Source organism: Chrysemys picta, chromosome 10 (assembly GCF_011386835.1).
Source record: "Chrysemys picta bellii isolate R12L10 chromosome 10, ASM1138683v2, whole genome shotgun sequence".
NCBI lineage: Eukaryota > Metazoa > Chordata > Testudines > Emydidae > Chrysemys > Chrysemys picta.
Genome location: NC_088800.1, coordinates 65,073,744 through 65,091,121, shown reverse-complemented (window position 1 = coordinate 65,091,121; position 17,378 = coordinate 65,073,744). Strand labels below are relative to the sequence as shown.

General features: G+C 43.7%; 1 protein-coding gene across 1 annotated transcript; it reads left to right on the top strand.

Annotated features, from left to right (window-relative positions):
• Positions 1-16,897, top strand: DEXI (Dexi homolog). Its single transcript, XM_005306712.4, has 2 exons — positions 1-751; positions 16,219-16,897. The coding sequence occupies exon 1, from the start codon at positions 139-141 to the stop codon at positions 418-420; it is 282 nt and encodes a 93-aa protein (XP_005306769.1). The 5' UTR covers positions 1-138; the 3' UTR covers positions 421-751; positions 16,219-16,897.
• Positions 16,898-17,378: the final 481 nt, after the last annotated feature.

Genomic DNA, 17,378 nt, shown 5'->3' with positions numbered 1-17,378 from the left:
TCCGCTAATTTGCGCGGCCACCCTCTGCTGCTGGTTCTGCACAGCTGGGCACCCGCGCTAGCTGTTTCTGCACCTCTGCAGGCCAGCAGCCGGCCCCGGCCTCTGGAGAGCCGCGGCAGTTCTACTGAGCACAGCTGTATGCCCGCCGCAGTTTCCGCACATCTGGATTCGCTGGAATCTTGGGCCTTCCATGCGCTTCTGGTGCTGCCCTATATGTTTTACGTGGGCTTGTTCTTTGTCAATGTGCTGATTCTCTACTATGCCTTCCTGATGGAGTATATCGTCCTCAATGTAGGGATCGTATTCCTGCCTGAAGACATGGACCAGGCTCTGGTGGATTTGGGGGTGCTGTCAGACCCTGGCTCGGTGCTCTATGACACGGACAGCGAGCTGGATGTGTTTGATGGGTATTTGGAATAACAAGCAAAAAGCGTGCAGAAAGTGACTAAGGAATAACCCCCACACACACACACCCCGCGCCAAGAATTGGAGGACTTGTGTTGCTCTTGGTGGGTGGCCATGGCTAAGGGATCACCAGAGCCCTGTGCTGTCCTTGCATCTGATTTCACTCAGCGCGGCATCGTATGTTCAAAATGGCCCCACCGGTGCAAGTGTCAGTGGGGGCTGCTGCCTCTCGCTGAGGTGCCCAGGATCTTCTGCTGCTCGTGGGAGGGGAACTGGAGGCTGCGGCGGAGGCCCTGGTGGGGAGCTGGAAACAGACAGAGGGGGCACTGCCGGGCTCCAAAGCGCTGTAAGTCATTTCTTCCAGCTTGGTCAGTATCATCATCATAAGTTGCAGAACCGGAAGTTTAGGGGATCTGTCCCCAGCCCCCTTCACCCAACGTACCATTCTGTTTAGATGGAGGCTTAACATAGTTCCAGAAACAGCCCCCTCCCCATAACCGCTGGCCTGGCACATGTGGATAGTATAGGCTAATTTTTTTGCTCACGTTCATGTAAATAAGCATGAGGTTGGGAGGAGGGCGCGATTTCGGGAGTGCAGCGTTTGCTCCGCTGGCGTTGTATTTATACTACTCAAGGACAGATTTCCATTTGTTCCCGGTGCAAAGTCTGGCGTACACTGCTGCCTGCAGGGAGTCCGAAAGGAAGGACGAGTAGGCTCTGCGAGGAGTTTACACTCCGATTCGACTGAGAGCGGGACGTAGATTAGAAAACAGAGAGAGCGTTTGAAAATTAAATCCTCCATCCCATGTGTGATGACCTGGGGGCCTTCCCACACTACCTAGATACTGTATGGTAGTGTCTGTAACTGTGCACCACGCGTGGGGATGAGATACTGCCATCATCTGCAAGCGTGTGCACCCAACCCTAGCGACTTGAACTGAGGACAGAATTTGGCTGTGTCTAGATGGCTGATCTCTGTGTTGCTTCAGGACAGATCGGTTGACGCTAAACTCGGGGTTCACACTGAGCCGTCTGGCGTTCCTTTGGCAGCATGTCGTGTAATTGACATAATATAAATACAAATACACTTCTCTAATCAGATTTCCGAATGCAGCATTTAGTTGTTTGATTCCTGCAGACTCTTCCAGTTTAACAGAGCAGCTTGTTTAGTTCACTGACAAGGGAATACAGAATTGCAAAAGCTGGTTCTCGTCTCAGTACTGCTGCCCCCCACTAACTGGTATATATAATATTGTCCTTAAAGGACTTATTTTTAGGTGCTGAACCCCTGAAGGGCCTATTGACTCAGTTTGACTCAACAACTGTGATGATCAGGCCCCTAAAACTGCCTGGGCTCTGGCCACAACTTCTAACTCTGGCCTCCAAAGGCCATAGCAGTCAATTAAAAACTCAGAAATTCTAGTTGGGGCAGCATAAATGTTTTGAATCAGTACCCTTCTTTTAAAAAGCCTGTTTGTATTCATCCTGGATAAATGTGAAACCTACACAATTAACTGTTATTTGCAACTAATATATGATTTCATATTAATCAGCCATGCAGTGTTTTAGGGGAGGTAAATCATTTAGTCAATTTATTGTAGTACTTGTGATTTATTCTAAACAATTGAAAATGCAGTAAGGACAATTATGAAAGGTGCAGCATTTTAAAAAAATATCAAAAAGTGATTCATTAAGAAACTCAGTCTTTTTAATCAGGAGTCCATGTGTGTAGTCAAGTCAGCCAAACTTCTTATATTAATGAAAACAAACTTTAAAATGCAAACTTATTACCAAACGTACTAGCAGGATTTTGATCTAAACAATAGCAAATTTAAATATATTAAAAAAAAAATCAGCATCTTTGTAGAAATATCAGTTGAGTTTCTGTAGCATTTACAAAGATGAAAAGGGGAAACTGCAACAGAATTTTTGAGGGGGGGAAAGTTACAGTCATAATAGTTGCCATGAAGGTATACTATACAAAATTCCCTATAAAACCAGGTTTCTCTAAACAATTTACAAATATTAAAAACTACCTTTCATTATGTCTTTGTCCCTGACCAAAGAAGAAATTAATTTTGCCTGGTGCAAGACTGAGCAATGGGTTCTGTATCATCTTCAGCTGTAATCTGATTTCATTAGGGAAGCAGAATTGGGCCTGGTCCAGACCTGGACAGGAGACTTACATGGAAAAGTGCAGGAAATGTTAGTGGTTCAGTGGATAGCATACTTTTTGCTGAGTCAGTACAGAACAAATAGTGCTTGTGGCCATCCATAATAAAGGGCTCAGTCCTGGTAAGTGCTCAGCTCTCTCCAACTTCCACTAATGTCAATAGGAGGCGATCCAAAAAAGATCCCACACATTTTATTTTTGCTAGTTGTATTCTGATCCAGGCTCAGTTTGTGTAATTATATGTTTCCATTCTATATTCCCCCTGAAGTTTACGGTGGAGAAATTGTTCTTCATTTCCTTTCCAAGAAGCCGTGCAGTATTGCAGGGGCTGACTTTCAGTCCCCATCATTGGCAGCGTTTAAGTGATGGATGAGTAACCCCTTTGTATACAGGGTAAAATTCTCTCCCCAGATATTTGTACATAACTCCCACCAAAGCCAAGATAAGTTTTTCATACAGAACAGACTGTCAACAGTCTAGAAGGTGCGTTGGGACCTTCCAGGAGGATGGATACTATGTAAAATGAAAATTGGTGTTATATAATCTCCTCTGCTTCATAAACGGGTTTGCAAAACCTGTCTGAATGCACTACAGGGCATAAAGGAAGAAAAGGCAACAAGCTTGCTGTTGCTCCTGCAGAAACCCCTCTGCATGTACTCAGAGCATCACCTATGGGAAATTCTGTATGAGACAGTGCTGCTTATCTTACCATGCTGTGAAAAAAAAACACGCATGAATGAGGCTGAAGGGTGATTTCCTAGGAGGGATGACACAGGGAATTCTGAGCTCTACCTGGATCTCGAGTTACCCTGGGAGAGCCATAGGTGTAGGGAGCCAGTCCTCCTGCCTCGGCCCAGAAGCATGTGGCACTGAACAAGTCACAGAAAACTCAGTAAGGTGGGTCACAGAGTTGCTATCAGAATTGATAGGTACATGGGCATTACTTTTTCCATTAAACATAAAATCATAACTTGGTCCCAATCCTGATCCTACTGAAGTGCATGGGAGTTTAATCAAGATCTTCTGTGGGGCCAGGAACAGGCCCATTATGATTAACATATTATATTCTGGTTTTGTTTTCATCCTTCTGCATCTTGCAAAACCACCTTTAAGGATTTCCCCTATTTTCTTTTCAATCCCTCCCGTCGGCAGCACCATCTTCCTATGCAAGGAAGAGTTTGTCAGATTGCTGCCAAAGCCCATCACGATCATTGCTTAATTGTTCTTTGAGTTCAACATTGAGGTACATGAAGAACACTGCTCTTCCTCGTAGTTTAAGCCTCTCTAGCAAATGTTCCAGTCCAGAGATTTTTCTCTTAATTAATGGGCTTTTTACAAAAACAGTTTGTCATCTTGCTTTTTTCCCTGCATTTTCCATATTGTTATGTTTGTAGAGAGGAAAAAGTAAGGGCTGTATTAGATGGACTAGTGGTAACAAAGTGCAGTGTATATAAAAAGCTTGGCAGTCTTCCTTTCTTTCCATCATCATTCTGTTCTTGTATAGATAAAAAGGAACCAGTTAGTGGCCAGTACTCATTTAAAATGATGTCCTATGGAAAGTCTAGTTTTCCAATTGTATATCCTTGTCTAGACAGGAGAAAATCTCTGTATACCGCACTTGGTCAGGACACATGCTTTCTAGCGATGTTTTCAGCTAAATTATGGGGGATAGTAAAGGGCTGCTTAATCAGGACATTGTTAGTATAAATTCCACTTAATGGAGATGAATTTAGCCTGTGCCAAGTGGTTAAATGGTGTTTAACATGGTGTGGCATTCTAAATCCAGGTCATTTAATACAGAAGTATAAAATAGAGATAAATGCTAAATTACTTCATTATTTTAAAATCTGTAATATTTTATTTAATTTTAAGTGTTTCTAGATTTTGTTCTCCATTGGGACAATAGTCTTAAGGCTTTCCAGTTAAAGGCCTAATGCTGCAGCCAATATTCATGCAAAACTCCCATTAGCTTCAGAAGAAGTGTAACGGGGTTCCTTCACCGCTCACCGTGCCTCTCCCTTGGCATCCTGGGGGTCAGCTCTGCCAAGTGCTTCACCCTCCTCAGCAATCTCTATCCACCTTCTTCTCTGCAGCCTGTCTCTCCCTCTTGTGGTGGCAGCTTCCTGTTTGTGGCTTGGCCCTCCAGCCAGGTCACTAAAGTTCCTCCCCTTCCGGTAAAGTCATAGCCCTTCCGGATCAGCTGTCCAACTGACATCTCCAACTCCCTGTGTCAGGGGAACCAAGGCCCACCCTCTGCCCTGGGTTCTGGCCCAGGGACCCTATAACATGCAGCCAAGGCCTGTACTGTCCTAGCCCTTGCTGCGGTTTCCCTGGGCTTCTTCCTACATAACTGGCTCCCCTCCCTCTTGGGGTTTGCCAACACATTCTCCCTCCTCTAAGAGGGCGACTACGGTCTCCTTGCTACTTGCAGCTCCCGGGCTTTTTAAAGGCTCCTCCTGTTCCTGCTCAGCTGTGACTGCCTCTAATTAGTGGCCTCCTTGTAGCCTATATCTCTCCCCTACTGGACACTTAATTGGTCTGTTAGGCTTGCCTGGCCTAATTTACCCTCTCAAGGGCTGATGGTGCAAATACACCCTATCACAGGGAGTTACAGACTTGTATGGATTGCAGAAGTGGGGCCTTACAGGAGTCTACTATACTTGATTTATTTGGAGAACCCTGCCTTTTCTATATCCTCCCATGTAGATGGCAGGGTTTGGGAGTTACAGCATCAAACACCTTGAAAAAGCTTCCTGTCCTATTTAAATAGAATGTATATTTTAAGAATCCTGCCTACGTAAACTGAATTGCAACTGCAATTGCTCGGTGTCATCTGTTATTTTAGGTTGAGAGTTCTGGGCTCTGTGATGTACTTGAAGTCTACTGGAATGTGATTGTGTAACTGCTCTTCTCTTTGTACCTCCCTGAAAATTAGATGTGACTCATCATGAGGTTATCAAAGGCAGCAAAAATATTTAATAGAAAAATAATTTAATACTTTTTATATACAATACCAGCATAATAAGAAAATTTTCGTATCAATGGATTATTGTTAATTCCTTTTTATGAGCAAAGTCCTGCATTCAAAAATCTGTAATGCAACATTTTAGTTGCATGCCAGTATTTAAATCCCAAATCAGGGTCAAAGGAATAGCTCAGTTTGCTCATACTTCAATTTAGGATTACAAATGTTAGCTCTCTTTAATCATTAGCACTAAACATTACATTTCTGAAAGCCAAGAGATTTCTGATTATTTGCACACAGCTGTATACATTGAAAGCTTGTTATAATGTCATTAGTTTAGCGCAGAGGATAAGACCTCTGGGTTCTGTTCCACATTCTGCCATGGACTCTGACCCATCTGTAAATGGGACTGCCTTTGCAAATTATTTTGAGATCCTTTAAATAGCAGTGCCCCCCCCACCCCCCCCCCACACACAGCCTACAAAAATAAGTGCCCTGTTTATATGAGACAATGTGGTCCAGTGGACAAGGCATTGGATAGGGAATTAGGAGAGGTAGGCTCTTGTCTCTGCCCCGACCTACTGTATGAACATGGTCACTTCACTTACTTGGGCCTGAATTTCCCCTAACTGTAAAACAGGCATGACAGGTGAGAGAGTGGGGCAGCAGGGTGTAACCATTTCCACCAACAGCATCAGAACTCTTCTCTCTTTGGTTCCTGTCGATCAGCTCAGCAGCATCAGTGGGGCCGAAGGAAGCCTTTCCCCCGCTTTCTGGCTTGTATCAGCTTCAAAGCTTCATTCATCTTTACACATTTTTGCTTTATGTCATTCTTCACCATGTCTGTCCAGTAGATTCTTGATCTTCCTCTCTTTCTAGTTCCTCGCTCACTCTGGTACGTATAGCTGCGTGTGATATCCTTTCCAGGTCCATTCTTGACACGGGTCTGATCCATCACAGTCATCTTTCCTGAAGCGCCCATAACAGCATTATTTCTTGCCCTAGCCATTTTCTTATCACTTTCATTTTTTATTTTCTGCTGTCTTGAATCTCTCAATATTCCTCTTAGCTAATTCATTTGTGCAGTCAATATCTTTAGTCCCTCAGCTTTCCTCATACTCCAGCATTCCAACCCGTACAGCATTATCAGCATGGCAGTTCTCTCATATATACCGATTTTCATTTAAATCAAAATGTCTTTAGCCTTCCAAATCTTGCAGTTTTCTGAATGCTGTAGCACCTAATCTGAGTCTTCTTCTTATGTGATCTTCACAATTCTCATTCTTCCATACTAGTTCTCCAAGGTGCACACATCTGCAGACACGGTGAATAGGTAACCAGCCAGACAATGGTCACTTCTCAGGGCGAAGTTTCAAAAGGTTGTGTCTTTGCATGATCGGAGGTGGTAATTTGCTTCCCCTCCGCCCAGGTACCTCCTAGGCACTCCACTTAACTTTGTTTGTCTGACACATTGTTTAAAAGAGTCCTCTGAAGGTCATAACACTTCCCACGGTTTACCTTTGCCCTCGGAGAAATTACATACAACCCCACACTAATACATAAACTTTGCATTTTTCATACAAAATGGACACCAAAGATACTTAAACTTAATTTAACAAGGTTTGTGCAGGATATTACAGAAAATTGCCATATCTGTCACACTCTAGTCTAATTGGCATTTTCTACCGTCAGCGGTAACAGCAGGCTTTAAGAGCAATAGTTGAGAATTTTAGAGCCATGTAAGTGATTTGGAGGCCCAATTCCCATTATAATTAATTACAATGAAAGGGAATTAGGCGTTCAGATCCCTTCGTTAGCTTTGAAAATCTTAGCCAAAATATAGCCCATATAGAGATCCTATTCATTCCAGCTCAAGCTACTAGGAATTCTGCCCTAGGTAGAACCTGAAGACAAAGTTTTGGCTAACTGAACTGGACTGATCCCTCAAGGACAGTAGCTACAGCCTGTCAAACATCTCCATGCACTGGTTTGACAGCTGGCCCCAAGAGATTTTCTAGAAAGAGCACATTTAGTTGCATATTGCAGGAATGGAGGCAGATGTTTTATGAGCTTTCCAAAAGATACTGTTCATGCAAGTCAAAGGCAAATGAGGCAGAGGAAATAAATGGAGATTGAGTTTAGGATCAAAAATGCTTGAGCCCTGAGTGTTTTCATCTATTAAAAGCACCGGAGCACAAGTAATTTTAAAAGCAAATTTATTTAAGGAATTTTCACATTTACTGTGTTAGAATCCTTTGCTAAGCAAATATACTCTAAGTCACCAGCTCGCTTTAATGAGAGGGGACAAGGGCCATTTAGCATGGTATAATATCCATATTGTCAAAGGAAGAAAGGAATGAATCCAGTTTAACCCTTCACATAAAAAGGCATCATTTCTTTTGGAGAAGGGACTATATTAATATTCCCTTTCATATGGCAACCAATAGTTCTAAACTAGAAGAAGCAAGTCATGTGTTTACAGACACTTAGCCTGTTGATTTGGGCAGCTTGGATCTCTTGCCTCTACCGCAGAGGTGGACAAACTATGGCCTGCAGGCCACATTCGGCCCACGGGGCCCTCCTGCCCGGCCCCTGAGCTACTGGCCCGGGAGGCTAGCCCCCAGCCCCTTCCCCGCTGCTCCCCTTCCCCCACAGCCTCAGCTCGCCCCGCCACCGGCACAATGCTCTGGGCGGCAGGGCTGCGAGCTCCTGGGGCGGCGCAGCTGCAGAGCCTGGCCTGACCCAGTGCTGAGTGGTGCGTGGCTGTAGCGCCACCAGCCACTGGTGCTCCAGGGAGCGCGGTAAGGGGGCAGGGAGTGAGGGGTGGATAGAGGGCAGGGGTGTTCAGGGTGGTGATCAGGGGGTGGGGGGGTGGATAGGGGATGGGGCAGTCAGAGGGCGGGGAACAGGGGGGTTGAATGGGGGCAAGGGGCGGGAGGGGGCAGTCAGGGGCGGGGGTACTGAGGGCATTCAGGGGATGGGGGGGTGGTGGATGGGGCAGGAGTTCCAGGGGGCCGTCAGGGAATGGGGAGGTTGGATGGGGCATGGGCCATCAGGGGGCAAGAAGTGGGGGGGGGGGGGGCAGGCCACGCTCCCCTCCCCTAACTGGCCCTCCATACAATTTCCAAAACCCAATGTGGCCCTCAGGTCAAAAAGTTTGCCCGTGCCTGCTCTGTCGCCACACAAGGGTGTTGAAACTTCATAGCAATGGAGGATTTATTTGGGAAACCCAGAGGCCCAGTCAAGCAAGCACTGCCCAGAGATGGCTACATTTTTCTACAAAAAGAACAGGAGTACTTGTGGCACCTTAGAGACTAACAAATTTATGAGAGCATAAGCCTGTGGCCCACGAAAGCTTATGCTCTCATAAATTTGTTAGTCTCTAAGGTGCCACAAGTGCTCCTGTTCTTTTTGCGGATACAGAATAACACAACTGCTACTCTGAAACCTACATTTTTCTGTTAATCTATGCTAATTATAAGCTCCCTTTCTCCTCACAGGCATGGAAGTTTAGGTATGTTGCCTGCCACCTCCTTTTAAAAAAGGCAGCTGTGAGTTTTCCATGGTCTCCTTTGAGGCTATCCAGCTGTCTGCAATGGACAGCCTATCTGTTTTTGTGGCTATTTCCTTTTCATTCTTACATTTACGTAGAGTATTGTGTTAAGCACTAAACAAGCAGTTTAAACAAATTAGCAGTTGTGTTAAGTCTGTAGAGAAACACAGTTCAAGTTTTGGAAATCTGTGGAGATCCTTACTTGGGAATTTCTCTTTTAGCTGATACTGACAGAGAAAAACTGGTCAGAATTTAGCCTTTCAAATTTACAAACCTCGCTCTTTTCACATGGCCAGTTAAGTGCATTTTCCTCCTAAGGTTTTGTTAAGAGATTAACAATTCTGTCAAAGGTCTCAAATAGATCTTAACCAATAAACATCCTGCCCTCTGGTGGATGTTCAGAGGCTTAAAAATCTGACCGTACCAAAATGAAACTGCCAAACTGACAGGAAGAGGCTGCATGGTGGTTTGAACAGAGTAGGCCAGGTATGCCCAATTCTAAACTCTTCCTTTCTTTCAGGGTTATGTCAGGAATTAGAAGGAATACAGTGCCGGATAAAAAATAAAAACACCTATTTCCTCTGCATTGTTATGATCTGGGAGTAACAGCAACTTCAAAGACAGAATTAGCAAAAAGAGCATGACTTTTTTTTTTTTTTAATATTGGTGTTATGCTTTAGCAACTGAACCATTATATGCCTGCCGATGTTTTTGTAGTGAGTAGGATGACTGCATTTATAAGATCTAGACAAGATTTGCCCCCTTTTGTTTTCCATCACTAAAGTTTAAATTCAAATTACATTTGAAGGATAGATTATTTTTTAAACAACTGAATAGAGATGCAAGACTTGAATATGCTGGTCAATTGTATCATTCACACACCATTTAATATCTGCCACTATAAATTACTAACTTGGTCTATCAGCCTATAGCTATATTTGAAACATTCATTAGGCAGCCCTCTTGTGTGCTTTAGTAGCCTAATTGCACAGGCTCAAATACATTTTGCTGTTATGTCTAGGCCAACCCACTGGAGTTGCACAAGAGTAAAAAAGAAGAGTTTGCCCCATATATGGCATGCTAAAAAAAAATCCTTATATTCTCTATAGTGCAGCAAAAAATTTCAGTTCACCTGGAAAATATCACTAAACAAATATTGTTTATTAAATTAAATATTGTTTATTAAATTAAACTCTTTATTAAAACTTATTCCATCTGTTCTTTATCTTGGTTTAAGTAGCAAGGTTATAAAGAGTGTTTGATGAGTGTAATAGGACTTCATAGATCTCTTCAGTAAGGCTACGATTTTGTCATGTAGGTCGTGGAAGTCACGGAATCCATGACTTCCAGCGACCTCCGTGACTTCAGCCCTGGAGCACCACAGGCAGTGTGGGGACCTTGCAGCTCCCGGCCACTGTGGGCGGCGGCGGTGGGGGGGAATGGACGACACTCTGATTGCAGTTCCTAGGCACTGTGGGCAGTGTGCTCTGAGGACAGCGGGGACCCGCGCAGCTGCCCCACCTCTGCAGGCAGCATGGAGACCCCGCAGCTGCCCCACCGCTGCAGGTGGTGGGGGACTTCAGAGCCCCAGCAGCGATGGGTACTGGAGCCTTCGCCCACCCCATTTTGTCACGGACATTTTTAGTAAAAGTTATGGATAGGTCACGGGCTTCTGTGAATTTTTCTTTATTACTTGTGATGTGTCCGTGACTTTTACTAAAAATATCTGACAAAATCTTAGCCTTACTCTTCAGTAATGTTTCTCTTTAACTCATTCCTATGGCAGACAAACTCAGTAGAAAAATACCACATTAGACAAAAAACATGCTTCCTAGTACTGCTTTTCCATCTCCTGTGAGTGTGAAATATAGATTCCTTTTAATTGATGATCAGGTGCGTTAAGATTACTTCACAAGAAAATCCTCTCTTCCGAACTCAGCTGGCGATCTCCATGAAGGGAGAAGACTTGTCCCCTAGTGGGTTGCTCTACAGAGTCTATTCCAGCCTAATGGCTAATGTAGCTTCCAGAGTCCTAGGATCTGCCTAGCAGTGGATCCTTCAGCCCCATGCCTGACCTTCTATGCATCCATACACCTTGGCACACAGCCATACATAGACACCAATCCCCTATAGAGCTGGGCTCCATGCTGTACCATCCCATACAGTTGTTTTGTTTTAAATATCCTTCATCCATCCTATAGTATCTAAGTATCTGACCAACTCCTTGCATCACTTCCCAAAATCCTGCCTCCAATGGAATCACACCAGGTGAGGGCAGGATTGACCTCTAGCTATGGTAGTGAATCCCCTTTGATACTTTTCTGGCACATTAGCCTAACAAAGGCAGGTTAGGTCAGGAGAAGATAAAGCAAGATTGGCGCATGACTTACTGATGTATTTATTTTTGTCACCAAAACCAGGCAGCTTGTCCTGCAATATTACTGATCCCCATAACAGTTGCTTGGCAGGTCCAGCAATTCTGAAAAAAAGAGAAAGACAAACTGAAATTAGAGGTTCTGTGAAATATAGATAATTGTAATTAAATCATTATTATACAGTCAATGATAATGACAAAATTAATTGTATCTGTTTAAGAACATTTACCCTAGAAAGGAGATCAATGTAAGTTCTTAAATAAAGAAAAGGAAGGTAATGAGATCAAGCTTAATATGAGATGAACTGCCTCTTGTACATCATGGGGATCACCAGGCCCTTAGGGTCACCCCTTTGTAATGATGATCTGCACTCCATTCCAAGTCACTTTTTAAAAGTCCTTTGTCCCAAGTCCCTTCCCAGGCATTTTATTGTGGGGAGGAAGGCAAATGGAAGGGAACAAAAAGGCTCTAGATTTGGGTATGGTAACTGCTATGTTGGGTTTACCACTTTTGGGCATCTTGGAGAGATGGGACCTGTACTCTGACTGTCTAGAAGATAGAATCAGGAGCTGAGGTAACTGTGAGCACCCAGGGCCACCCAGAGGATTCAGGGGGCCTGGGGCAAAGCAATTTTGGGGGCCCCTTCCATAAAAAAAAGTTGCAATACTATAGTAACATGTATTTGGAAATGTAAAAAATAACCAGTGAAATACATTCAAAAATTAATTGGTAATAGTTTGAAAATACACTAAATACATTATTTAAAAACATTAAATGCTTTAATGGTATGTATACATTTGCAATTACATAATGGGCTGTTGCTGGGTGATGGTGATGGTTGGTGCCAATGGGCTGTCGCTGCCTGCGAGTGGTGCTGCTGTTGCCCAGGGCTGGGTGGGGAGCTGGGCTCTGGGTTGGGGGGTGCCTGGCTCACAGGGGCTGGGCTCCGGGCTGTGGGGAGATGGGATCAGGGGGATGTCCGGCTCAGAGGGGCTATGCTCAGAGCTGGGGGTCAGGGCTGTGGGGGAGATGGGCTCAGGGGGGTGTCCGGCTCAGAGGGGCTGGGTTCAGAGCTGGGGGTCAGGGCTGTGGGGAAGATGGGGTCGGGAGGGGGTGGCCGGCTCAGAGGGGCTGGGCTCGGAGCTGGGGTTCAGGGCTGTGGGGGTAATGGGGTCAGGGGGGTACCCGGCTCAGAGGGGCTGGGCTCGGGGCTGGGGGTGGGGAATGGGGCCGGGGGGGGCTGCCCGGCTCAGAGGGGTGTCCGGCTCAGAGGGGCTGGGCTCGGAGCTGGGGTTCAGGGCTGTGGGGGAGGATGGGGTCGGGGGGTGCCCGGCCCTGGCCCCTTACCATGCCGCTTACCCCCTCTCCCAGAGCCTCAGCATGCCGTGTCCAGGAGCGGCCCCGGACAGCGCTGCAGCAGCATGGTGTCTCCAGCAGGGCCTGAATTCCCGCCCGCTTACCAGCTGAGATGCCGGGGGATGGGGGAAGACGGAGTAAGCCTTCGACATACTCGTGGGGGCCCCTACGGGGCCCGGGGCAAATTGCCACACTTCTCCCCCCGTCTGGGCGGCCCTGTGAGCACCCATTTGCAGGCAGAGATGTTTTGAATCCCTTCCCACGCTGTTCTGGAAAGTTGTATGTAGAGGCCATTTGTGGGCACAGGGAAAGCCAAACACCAGAAGTACCAGGTTTGGTTACAGCCCCATTTCCAGAGCAGAGCTATTATCTCTGGGGACTCTTATTCCCTCAGTCTTGATCAAAGTTAAGCAAATTCTTAGGAGCCAGAGAGAAAAATGAAAGGATGGGATTTTCAAAGAGTCATGCTTGAAAACAGCTGCTCTGTGACAAAACCAACCTACTCTTGCAATATAGACCTAATGGCCCATAAAAGAAAGTTACACACGTGAATAGGTTTTTGCATGCAATTGTGAGCAGGGACTTTTCCTAACTTGCTGTACAATGAGAGTCCATATATTATATGAAATCCAGAATCATCACCCCCCAGAGGCTTGATTTTATTAATGAAGAAACAGCAATAAGATAATAAATATTAGCTTAAAGCCTCTCCATCTGCTTGATGATCCTCTCTCAGTAATGCTTTTCCCACACTATAGACCCTTTCTTCCTAGCAAGCTACTTACCACCCCACTTATACCCAGATGATGGAAGTCACCTGCTTCAGTGAGTCAACAGAACTCATATAACCCTTTCCCATCAGGATCAACACCTGCTAACAGAATGGGGTTGTTTTAGATAAACATTGCCAGCCTGTTACAACAATGCTACCAGTTACCAATCTTGAGAGGTGGACATAAGGATAATATTTGTTCAGATAACAGTTACTTATATACTAGTGAAGCCAGCAGTATGAGGAGTGGTTATATTGTGTCAGATAAATGCTGGATTATCTCAATTTGATAATCTGCTCGCTTTCTCGATCTCATTGACATCACAAAATCAATACGTTCTGCTAACAGATCTTATGCTTGCAAATTAATGAATCTAGCAGATCAACAATATAGGCATGTTTGACACTGCATTACCTTTGTGGAGTAATATCAAAGTGACAGATAAGTAAGCTATAAATCCTTCTGTCAAGCTCTGAAAAACTACAGTACCTTTCCAATCACAGTCTGGAGAGTTCAGGATGGCATTCATGCGTTTTGAATGACTAATTGATCCACACGTTATTATGTAGAATATGTTGTATTAGAAAAAGGGGTTGCGAATGTATGCTGTAATTTTCTTACACTCATGGACCCTGAAATTTAAAACATGAGATTTCGAAGATGATAAAGGTAAATTCATTTCTTTACCCACATCAGAAAAAAAAAAAATCCCCAATGTCTAGACAAGAATGTTAAACATACAGTTTAAATGTCACAGTGCTCTTTCTCCAAAATGAGAGAAATACTAAGCAATTGCATTTTTTCACTTTCAGGTTCTTCCCACTGCAGCTTTTGAGCTATGAAAACAATTTATTATAGCAGTTCTATTAGTCTTAAGTTTTATAGAAGTTTGTTTTCATTTAATTTACATTTAATTTGGGGGCCAAATTCAAGTTGATAGTGTTCATAAGGACCTGATCCTGAAATCTCTTATTTCATGGGAGTAGCTCCTTGACATCCATGACATTATTTTTGTGTTGCAGGCTTAGGCCCTGAATTAGCATTGGTATGTAAAATTATACAGAACCTGAATTTTGTTATCCTCTGTTTATAATGAAAAGGACATTTTTCTGGTATTATTACTATATTTTAAGGAGGCAGACATGTTTTGAGATCACTTAAAAATCGTAGCTAAACACAGTAGTTTATACATCTGCATTTCTAATGTACAGAATGCCTCATTTAGCATATTAGGGAAAAAGCTTCCACAAAAGTGCTGCGGTAATAGTTGTTAGGGTCAGGATAATGTGTCGCCGCAGGATTACACAGCAATTCTCTGGAAAGAGATCCTGATAGCCTGCCAATGTTGGGGTTTCTTTTTAAAAAAGGAAATCTGCGGTTGAGGTCTGCAGTACTTAGCCATCCATCATGATGTGCTAATCTAAAGACAATCTGTTAGAGACCAGGATGAGACCTATGTGGGGAGAAGTTACCCCACACCTGCCTAATTTGGGGTTCTTTCACTTTCCTCTGAAGCATCTGGCACAGGCTATTGTGAGACAGGATACTAGACTAGATGGATCTAGGGTCTAATCCATTTTGGCAATTCCTGGGTTCCTAATGTCTAGGACATTCCCAATCCCATGGCCTTTACACATGTGGAGTCCTGTTCCAAATTAGGCAGAGCAGGGATCCAAACCATATCAGTGCTCTATCACCAGGCTATTGACTATGTAGTGTATGTGTGTCTCCCTTCCCCTCCCCCCTTGTTCTGACCAGAAATTCCATCCTGAATCTGAGAAACCTTCCCAACAAAAGGTAGGACAAATCTCACCTTGTCCTGTGAAATGTTTTGGTTTTGATGAATCAGCATTTTCCAGTGGCAAAACTATTTAATCCAAACATTCCCACCCCACTCTACTGCCTAACCCCTACTCCTTTGTAGTCTTCCTGTGTCCAGGTATTACTGCAAAAGAATGATGGCTATTGAAGACACAGGACAACTGTTAGCTATTATCAAACCCCAGCAGTAATGAATGCTAGGGCGTAAAGAAAGTTTGATTACATGCATGTACAAACACTCATGAACGTTGTCAAAGAAAACTGCTTCAAACAGCAGTGAAAACTATGAACCACAAGGATTTGGCCCACTTTTGCTCAAGCACTTTGGGGCAAGGACTGTCTGACCTTTGTGTATTATACAGTCGTGACAACATTGGCAGCAGCAAACTATTTTTGTCTAAAGAAAACTTTCATTTGTGAATTTACATTGCGTCTCAGGAGAGATTTCCAATTCAGTGTAAAATGAGAATAGCACCGTGCTTCTTTTCCCATGAATTTTGGACATGCATAAGCGTTAGATTTATCTGAAGGGCTAATTCAGCCCACTGTTGCATTGACTTCAGTGACAGATTCAGTTCAGACCTTCACTTATCTTGGAATTTAATTGGCCTTGGTGTCAGTACCAACAGTCTCAACCTTAAAAAAATATAAGTAGCATTGTTCTCAAAACGGTCTAGTTTGGGATTTTTGCATGCTATTCTTCACTACTTAGTGCCTCTTGGGTTAAACAAAAACCACTCGGGAGTCAAGGACTAATGAGCTAGTGTTATTGTAATAATCCGTTTTCTTTCAAATAGGTTTGTTGCACACTTGAAAATATGCGAGGACTGGAATTGTGGAACAAGAAACTGTGGCCTTGAATGTTCAAAACTAAAAGGAATGTACAGGAGACAAAACGGACGAGACAATGTGAAGCGGCAGCATCAGAATGTTTCAGCTGTGACTTTTCCCCAGGATTGTTGGATCAGGGTTGTTACACTAACTGCAGTGATTCATATGCAGCACCAGGCCTCCTTAGGACATGGCCTTCATGGACATTTTAAAAAGTGGTCTCTCCATACTTTAAACAAAGCTTTGACTCAGATTTGATAAACTTTTGAATAAACATGTTACCCAAATGGGCAATCCATATTACTGTTTACGAAGTTTAAAGTCACATGTTGAAAACTTTCCTGGCTGTTAGTTCAGCAGGTCAGTTCTGCTGTTGGAATAGAGCCTAAAATCACTGCAAGTTAAATTCGGTTCAGAGCAATATTACAGAAAGGGATTGTTTTGTAAGGTGTGGGTATTTGTTTTGTTTTGTTTTTAATTTTGTGAGTCTTGTATTAGGGCAGCAAGAGAGAATCCAATATAAATCTGGAGGATTAATTATCTAACAGGATACTTTGCACACTGTTTAAATTCAAGTTCTTATGTACACATGTAAAAGCAATACATTAAAGACTGACTTCGTTCAATTAAAAAGTATGCAAATCAGTTTGCCGGGGGGTCATTCTGTTTTTATTTATACAAAGGAATTTAGTATACTTTCTAGAAATCAAACTTTCCTAAGCCGATTCCATGTTCTATATAGTCTTTAGCTACTAAAACCTAGATTTTATGGAAGACAAAGGTACCTGAAATACAAATAGCAAGTAATTTTGCATTAACTACTTTAAAAAACATAGTTCCTGAACTGAAGTAGCAGGAATGATGCAGGTCCTGACTGAAGTGCATTAGCAAAACTGTGAAAGGAAGGTACTTTAGGAAAGGCAGGTGTTACTCCTGCTATGTCTACAGTTCGGACTACAGCAGGGGTAGGCAACCTATGGCATGCGTGCCGAAGGCGGCACGCGAGCTGATTTTCTGTGGCACTCACACTACCCGGGTCCTGGCCACCAGTACGAGGAGCTCTGCATTTTAATTTAATTTTAAATGAAGCTTCATAAACATTTTAAAAACCTTATTTACTTTACAT

Excerpts from the sequence above, each read along its gene's own strand:
- DEXI (XM_005306712.4), top strand. The coding sequence starts at position 139 with ATGCCCGCCGCAGTTTCCGCACATCTGGATTCGCTGGAATCTTGGGCC.